At 41.3% G+C, this 8,688-nt stretch overlaps 1 protein-coding gene across 4 annotated transcripts; it reads right to left on the bottom strand.

The window, feature by feature from the left end:
- Nucleotides 1-232: 232 nt before the first annotated feature.
- On the bottom strand, nucleotides 233-8,066 carry acp6 (acid phosphatase 6, lysophosphatidic). 4 transcript variants are annotated; one of them, XR_014699072.1, is made up of 12 exons: nucleotides 7,977-8,066; nucleotides 6,477-6,702; nucleotides 6,246-6,374; nucleotides 3,642-3,772; nucleotides 3,415-3,494; nucleotides 3,237-3,324; nucleotides 2,915-3,047; nucleotides 2,132-2,232; nucleotides 1,936-2,028; nucleotides 1,687-1,852; nucleotides 1,404-1,594; nucleotides 233-684 (listed from the first exon to the last, which is right to left on the bottom strand). XR_014699072.1 is itself a non-coding variant. In XM_084544865.1 (11 exons), the coding sequence occupies exons 2-11, from the start codon at nucleotides 6,693-6,695 to the stop codon at nucleotides 1,460-1,462; spliced, it is 1,275 nt and encodes a 424-aa protein (XP_084400991.1). In that variant the 5' UTR covers nucleotides 6,696-6,702; nucleotides 7,977-8,066; the 3' UTR covers nucleotides 695-1,459. The 4 variants fall into 4 exon arrangements, 2 of the variants coding, with proteins under 2 accessions (XP_084400991.1, XP_084400992.1); XR_014699073.1 differs by lacking the exon at nucleotides 233-684 and adding an exon at nucleotides 695-770; XM_084544865.1 differs by lacking the exon at nucleotides 233-684 and having other exon boundaries at nucleotides 695-1,594.
- Between the last annotated feature and the right edge of the window lie 622 nt (nucleotides 8,067-8,688).

The following is an 8,688-nucleotide window of genomic DNA, read 5'->3' as shown; positions in this document are numbered from 1 at the left end:
CGGGTTTTTGTCAATCTACATGTCCAACCAGCTAGAACAAGGAGATTGAGTCATACTAAGATGCATTGATAAGTTTACATTTTTATCATGAGGTGCTGAGAACAATTTTCAGAGGACACCACACTTCCCAAATGGATGCATTTGCAGGTTTTTTAACTAGCTGTGCTTTTTTAACCCGGGTTTTAAAGTTTAGCTTGACTGGTCGGAATAGTACAGAGCCCCTTATTTGAAGTGAACCAAAAGAAATAACAGACTTAACATTGATTTAAATGTGTTTTTATGTTTTATCAGTCCAAACCAAACATCTTAACATTTTACGCAGCAGCCTGAAGGAAACTGATTTTCTACCAGGTGTTATTGTGACACTCAGATCTATGTCAAGGTCATATATTCATGCATATAATAATACAGTGTGGTGTGACTGTACCAGCAAATCCCCACAAGAAGGCAACCTAATGCTCTTATGTGAAATGCACTCGAGCAGAATTACTACATAGTTATGAAGACATTCATGTAGTAACACAATCTACACTCCACTCACCATTATTTATGAATATTACATACAGTACGTGACATTCTTGGTATTCCCCTGAGGAAGAATGTGATCGATGATGCAGCTGTGGAATCGACCAGTTCGGCAGAATAATTGCATCAGTGATCAGATACAACTACTGAGACCACGACCTGTAAGATGTCCACATTTCAGTGAAAAGAGTTGAAACGGTGAAACGAGGTAAAGGTTGATAATGGTGTGCGTTCGTCTTTTAAATCTAAAAAGAACTAAACCAACACAGACCTCATGTTAACAAGAATATCTGTAGACAAAGCCTGATACAATACAATTCACCTGCGCCGTATACCTTTCTCTAATATTATTAAAAACCAGTCGCTCCAAGATTTCAGTGAGGGACGTGTCCCTTCGTTACAAAGGCAGGTTTATTTTAAAGCAGTTGCACATACCATTCATTGTCCATGTTCAGTACACATGTATCAGTGTGAGCGACCACAGAGAGTGGCCCCCAACAAATGCATAATTTAGTCCTCTTTGAGAACTTTGCTAAATATTTTCTATATAAGAATGACACTGGTTATTTGGGATCTGTTTTCAGAGACGATGAGAAAGACAAAATAACTTAATTGAGCAATCATAAAGCCAAACAGACTAGAGGGGTGCATTCAGATATACACGTACGCACCGCTTCACAGCAAAACCATTCCTCATGTACACCTGTCACTATAACTTTATTAAATTAACTTACCTAAATTTAAAATGTGGTTGCCATGATTACAGAAAGATGAGGAAGCGTGAAATTAAAAGTTTGACGTTCTCCACAGGTGGCTGCCTGGATGGATTGATAAGCGAGGATGTTAAAAAAAGAAAAAACCATGATGTGTGCGCTTACTGTCAGAGTGTAATGTCATGGGTGGTGCTGTGTTCACGTAAAGGTTTGTTGAGGGTTCAGGGTTTCGTCGCGTCTTCTCTGCTGTTACATAGTGACTGGTAGTGTTCGAGGCTCAGTGAGTATGCCGAGACGACCTGTTTGAACTCCTGCAGGGGGCAGTAGACTCCACTACAACCTGGTATAAGTTGATCCTACAGAAGGAAAAGCAAATTAGACTTGAACACTTAAAAAAAAAAAAAAAAAAACATCCAGATGAACTTCTAACCACATTCTCACCCCATACCTGGCCAACGTATGACACTTTAACAAAGGCCTCATTGGTCCGCTGCTTTTGGTGCAGCTCCAGAGTGATGTCGGCGGCGTACGGTGGCCATCTCATGTCGAAGATCCCAAGGGCCATGAGGCAGGGAATCAGAGTGGTGTCGTGTGCCGAGTACAAAAACAACTTCCTGTATGGAAGAGCAGTGGACTGTTTAGAGTCTGAACACGAGCTTGTGTGAGAAATAGGTGTGTTCGTCCCGATGTGTCCAACCTGTTTGGCTGTGAAGAGGTGCCCTGGAGGGTCTCTTCAATGTTGTCTAACAGTGTTTGCAGGAGAGGTCCCACACACAGCTGCAAGTTCTCCCTGACAAAGACAAAGAATCACAAGTGGCATGTTGAACGCAATACAAAAGCGTGAGGAAAGTGTTATAGTGTAGCCGTTCCTCTCGTGGCTTTGTTGATCTGACCTCTTGCTGGGTTCGTAGACATAGTACATCATGTCCACAGCTCTCCGTTCCACCGTTTCCCTCCAGGTGTCCAGCACCGGTGGACAGGGCAGGCCGTGCGTCTGTTAATGCGAGAAAAAAATTAAACCGTTTCCAGAACTGTCATCCATATATTGAGAGATTTTTATATCATTGTTTGATTTTATTTTTTTTTTTTGTTACCTTCCACAATTTAGAGTAAACGGGGTGCCAATATTAAACCATTTAAAATCTACCAGTGGATTTAGTTCCTGTTGTAGGACCTGGCTCTGCCCCCTCGATATGATAATTCACAATGTTCGGTGGGGTTTTAGTATTTGGCTTTGAGTGGTGAGGAAAAATCCAATAAAAACGCTCCTTCTTTCTTGTTCAGATATCACAGCGGCCCTTGTGTGCACATTCTTACTTTATTTGAACATCTCCAAAAAAAAAAATGACCCTCTTAGGCCCGATAGTACCATTACACCTGGTTCTGTCTCTACTCTATTTCTTTCACTAAGCGAATCAATAGTGTTAATATAATATATCGAATTATGGCACCCGCTGTTTATAAAAGCTGTCGATCGTTAAGCTCAAATCTTTCTCAGTCTCTCCTATTTTAACTGCTTAAAATCTCCAAAACCTTTCACGAAATACGTTAAATAACCGTCAATATGCGAGGCTGCGGCTCCAGGCCACGTCTTTAGAATAAATCGTATGCGTTCTGATAGCTCGCGGTGAGACCGTACAAAAAAAGTCACATGAGTCACAGTGTGGTAGTGTCACCTCTCTGGCAACCATGTCATCCCTAATGAGGATGAAGTCGACGTGCTGGTGAGCAGCGATCCCCAATGCACTCTGGATGCTCTGCAGGTCTGCTGCAATGTCTGGCAGAGTGGACGACTCTGCCCAGCGGTGGCTGCAAAGAACACACACGGTGTCAGCCTCAGAACACGTATACGCCGTGACAGCCTGTCAAAGGCACCTCAGCTCGGCTCATAATTTTGCACAACACGTTATTCAGGATTCCAGTTTTGGGTTGTGGCTGCATATCATGGCTTAGACTTGATGGGACCCTGTGCCTGGTATGAAAATACACTCCACGTACCTGCCAAGGATTTTGAGCAGCTTGCACCCGTGATAGTTAGGATACAGAATTTCCGATTCTGCCCCCGTTGTTAATATAGGCACGATTTCTTCAAGTAGAACAGAAAATTGCAAAAACAGATGAGGCGAGATAGAGAACAGGACAAAGAACATCACGCGCATATGGATCTCTGCTCTACCTTTTTGTTTTTGCTGGAAGAGCCCTGCAAGCAGGCACTTGGCAGATTCAATGGTCCTCACAATGTTAGTGGAGCGCACACTAAAAATGGAAAAAGAAAAAAAAAAAATAGGTCATGGATGTCAGCCTGCTTTTAAACCATTTAGGCAGATATTCTTTGTACCACACTCATGAACCCGATTTCTCGTACTGTACGGAAGAGTGTTTGCGTTCTTGTGTGACACCTACTAGACCTCGGCTGGGCTGAAGCTGGAGCTGAGGAAGGGTCTCTCCACAACGTATCTCCTCCTTAGCCTCTCGCCCAGCTCATACAGCTGCTGCATGCCCAATGTGGTTAGCTGACCGGGGAACGTGCCACCCTGCCAAGCGTGCATCAGAGGAGCTCAAGGTATAATCACAGATGTAGCTAACAGAGACACACACCTGAGATCACATGCAGGAATCCAGGCTGAATGTGGTACGAGCGTGGCTGCACTCCACGTTGTGGGATTTGGTTTTCTAAGCTAAATCCAGTGAAGCTAAACCTCTTTAGCAAAGCAGCTAATTCAGCACAGGAAACTAACATTTTCACGGATGCAGCAGCTGGCAAATGGGTTAGGGTTAGGGACGCTACATCTCACTGGGAAGCTCTGCATACAAGTTAGGCAGTATTACAAAGAGGATCTGGATGAATGAACACGCTTCATGGATAACTGTAATGACTCCTTTAGCCACTAGAGGGAGAACTGCTAAGAGATTTAAAGGCTCAATATGAGTTAAGTACATTTTGGATTCTGATTTCACAGCTACAGAACTGAATATATCAATAACATTTACCACAAAGAACAATATTATTGATCATTCTATTCTAGTAATAGCTCAGTAAGAGGTAAAGTAAGCTACACTACCGGTCAAAAGTTTTAGAACAACCAAATTTTTCCAGTTATTTATTGCAGTTCAAGTCGTGCAAGTGCAATGAATAGCTTGAAACGGTACAAAGGTAAGTACTGAATAGCCAGAGGTTTTAAAAAAAGGTTTGGTTACCCAAAACTGAATTCAGAATTATACAAAAAGGCCTCTTTCAGGGATCATGAAGTGGGTTAACAATTTAAACCTGTTCTGCAGCAATGAAGGTTGAATCAGCCTTTAAAGCTGGTGCTACTAATTCCTACAGGTGTTCCAACTTTTCTTGGTTACTTACAACCCTCTCTGTCTGCATAAAAGCAGTGTTGGAACACACTGTGGTACCAGACCCTCATGAGCATCAGGTGAACAGTATTGTACTGCAGAAAGTAGTGTGTTGCTACAAAAATGGCAAGAAAAAGGCAATTAACAATGGAAGAGAGACAGACCATCATAACACTTAATAATGTAGGTCTTTCCTACAGGGAAATTGTAAAGAAAGTCAAGGTCTCAGTGAGTACAGTTTTGTTCACCATCAAAAAGCACTCAGAAACTGGGGGAAACTCTGACAGGAAGAGGTCTGGCAGACCCAAAGCCACAACTGAATCAGAGGACAAGTTTCTGAGAGTTAACGGCTTGCGTGACAGGCGGCTCACAGGACAACAGCTTCAAGCACAGCTTAATAGTGGTCAAGTCTCGTCTAGTAAGCAAGTCTCAGTTTCAACTGTGAAGAGAAGACTTCAAGCTGCAGCTAGAAAGCCATTGCTAAGATGTCAGAATAAGACAAAGAGGCTCGCCTGGGCCATGAAACACCGCCATTGGACTACTGAAGACTGGAAGAAGGTATTATGGACTGATGAATCAAAATTTCAAATCTTCGATTCATCACGCAGGATGTTTGTACGCCGTCGAGTAGGCGTACAAGAGAGGATGGTTCCACAGTGTGTGACATCAACTGTCAAACATGGAGGAGGAAGTGTGATGGTCTGGGGCTGTTTTGCTGGATCCAGGGTCGGTGACTTGTACAGAGTGAGAGGCACCCTGAACCAAAACGGCTACCACAGCATTCTGCAGCGCTATGCAATACCCTCTGGTACGCGCCTAGTTGGTCAGAGGTTCATCCTACAGCAAGATAATGACCCAAAACACAAGTCCAAGCTATGCCAGAGCTACCTCAGGAAAAAAGAACAAGATGGTAAGCTTGAAAACATGGAGTGGCCAGCACAGTCTCCAGACTTAAACCCTATGGAGCTGGTTTGGGATGAACTGGACAGAAGAGTGAAAGCCAAGCAACCTACAAGTGCCACACATTTATGGGAACTTCTGCAACAGACTTGGGAAGAACTTTCTGAAGAATATTTGATTTCTATTGTGGAAAGAATGCCACGAGTGTGTTCAGCTGTTATATCTGCCAAAGGGGGCTACTTTGATGAGTCAAAAGTTTAGAATACATTTTGGTCTATAAATTGATTCCATGATTTCTTTTTCAACTCGAATTGCTTATTTGTTCTATGCTTCCATTTCAGATGGAATGAGACACTAAACTGAATCATTTTCAGTAAAAAACTGGAAAAAGTGTGGTGTTCTAAAACTTTTGACCGGTAGTGTATATCAGATTCCCCACTGTCTGAACAAGCTCATTGTGAACTGGCGTCTATATGTTACTAAATACACCTTCTTGTAATGATTTGTCTAAATGTCTTCTGTCTTTATTTGTGAGGCTTTGTTTCATTTCAACAAGACTCTTGCATTTTAAACTCTGCCTTCATTTTAAACTACAGCACACATCTGGGTGTAACAATACTGTGTTGGCAAAGTCTTTCCCAGACAGACAGACTACCTTGACTTTACATGTATTTATTTATTATCTCCCCCCAGAGCCTGTTTCAAAGAACGAGGACAAGTACTAGATTTGTTGTCTGACTGCATCCACGAAGCACACCTACTCACAGTCAGTATGTTTTTCCGGTAGTTGTCTTCTAAAGGAGCTGGGGGCCTGGGCCCACCTTGAAGATCTGTCACTACGTAGTTCATATCGGTATGCGCAGGAGGCTCCAAGAGAGTCGGCACCCACTGGGCCTTCAATGACACGAACGTGCCCACACAAAGAAGTGCACATTTGTTAATCACGGACGTTGTGCAACTAAATCAGTTGAGGGGATGTGGAAAGAGAGTTTTTACCTCCAAAACATCGGGTATTGACTTTAGCGGCGTTCGGGCTCCGTGCCTGAACAGGACCTGGACGAGTTTTAGTTTGTACGGCGAAGAACTGGAGTCTGCGTCGGCAGGCAAGTAGCTGACGGTCTGGTCGGGTTCAGTCTTCTGTTGTGACCACAGCATCGATCCAAAAGCCGCAGACACTGAACCGAACACGCCGGCTTTGCCCCAAAGGTTCCTCATGGCTGTGCTGTGTACAGAACAGACGAACTAAGAGAATTCACTGCACTTGCATTCATGCTAATATTATGTAGGAAGATAAAATCCTTTTACAGCATCATAATGACAGCTACATTAACATAATTGGGAAAAAAAACTGCTGGCATCATTAGGAAATTCCCCCAGGTCTACTTAACACTAGCGTTTACTTACACTATATTGTTTACCTTGTGTGTTATGTGCAATTATTACTGCAGTACTTTTTTTACTACTGGCTGCAGATACAAAAATACATTTCACTGTGCATTGTACTAAGTATAACTGTGCACGTGACAAATATCTTACACTAGCTCCCACTGTAATCTGTAGATTATAAATAATGATTAGATTCATTAACACCTTGTCTTCTCAATTAAAAAGTGTCTGATTTCAATTTCCTTCAACTATAATGTATAGTTTCAATTTATTGTTATAAAAAGACTACAAAATGACTACAACTTCACCCAGCAGATTCATACTCAGATCTCATACTCATTTGCAAAGATATGATAAATGATTTCACATTTTTCTCAGTCTAAACCTGATCCATCAAGCTAAGTCTGCAACTTCTCATTATTTCAATTATTCTTTGATAAGTCATTATAGTAAATGCTCTATTTTGTTCATTAGTATTTAAATAAAAAGAGAAAAAAATCAGTTCATAATGACATAAAGCATGTTAGAAGCTAATTATGTTAGCTTACCTTTCAGGTGCAACATGTAACACATACTAACCTGAACAAATTAAAGCCCCTATAAAGTGCAATGGTATAGGAGATGATGATGATGATGATGGTGCAGCAGCTAAGCTAACTATAGCAGCTAAAGAAAAGTGGCTTCTTGATAAAAACGAGAGCAGAAGAATGCGCTCAAAATTTTAGTACCGATATTTGACCTTATAAAAAGTTACACATGACTCAAAGCTAACCAATGAGGCTCCATCAGACGGGACAACGAGGTCTTTTCCAGGGGGCGTAACGTTTCCCGGTCACATATTTTTTTTTACAACAGACAATGTAAACTTTTGCCATTAAACTGATTAAATATAGTCAGATTTGGGTCTATTTACACTGCAGATAACCCGAGTTAGGCAATACAAGATGCTAACTGAAGCCTCTTACGAAAACAACCACCGGTGTGTTAACTCTTTCAAAACTAGCCCTTCTCAACATGATGCCGCAAAGTCCAACCTCGCGGTTTGTAGCCTGCTAAGCTAACTGCGCTACGAGAATGAAGTTCGCTTTTGTCTCAAATGCAACTACTTACTTTTTTTGACTGAAGATAAAGTGAAGTTAGAAATATGAGCGTCCACGGTAACGTTAAATTCACTTGTCATTCGGTAGCTCTCGCCACCGGTTAGAGATAAAAAACGACATGTCGGGAGCTGTAGGCAGTCAACTACCATTTACTATGGAAGTAATGGGGATATAGGCACGAAGAAAACTACAGTTCCCAGAATTCTCGTTACTCTGTTGCTGTTTTTCTTCCTCGTTTTCACGATTTGCGGCGGAGGAGACGTATGAAAGTGTGCTACTGCCCTCTGTAGGACTCTTGAGGACCACAAGTAAAAATAAAATAAAATAAAATAGTAAAAATAAAGTAGTAAAAATATAGTAAAATAAAAATAAAATAAAATAGTAAAAATATAGTAAAAGAAAAATAAAATAAAATAGTAAAAATATAGTAAAATAAAAATATAAAATGTTTAAAAAAGTGCATATGAAGTAAATGTATATTATATACATAGAAAGGATTAATATGGTGCAAAAAAATGTGCATTAACATGAATAACACGGAGTTATCTGTTACAGAAAGGTGAGTTGTTGTAAAGTTGGATAGAGTTTGGTATGAATGAAGTTCCGTAGCGTTCACTGTGGGAGCGGAGTTGGATCAGTCTTTTGGAGAATGAGCTCTGCTGTCCCTAAATAGTCTGGTGTAGTGGATGTGATGGATTGTCCATGATGGAGAGCAGTTTGTC

This window comes from Chelon labrosus (assembly GCF_963514085.1).
Source record: "Chelon labrosus genome assembly, chromosome: 5".
Lineage (NCBI taxonomy): Eukaryota > Metazoa > Chordata > Actinopteri > Mugiliformes > Mugilidae > Chelon > Chelon labrosus.
Note: the sequence above shows the minus strand (reverse complement) of the source record. Positions and strands in the feature narration are given on the sequence as shown.

Bases quoted from the DNA above. Each gene is read 5' to 3' on its own strand.
- acp6 (XM_084544865.1), bottom strand. From the start codon at position 6,695: ATGAGGAACCTTTGGGGCAAAGCCGGCGTGTTCGGTTCAGTGTCTGCG. The intron at 6,375-6,476 runs GTAAAAACTCTC...GTGTCATTGAAG, and splicing joins CAATACCCGATGTTTTGGAG to GCCCAGTGGGTGCCGACTCT. The intron at 1,853-1,935 runs GTTGGACACATC...TCTTCCATACAG, and splicing joins ACCTCTTCACAGCCAAACAG to GAAGTTGTTTTTGTACTCGG.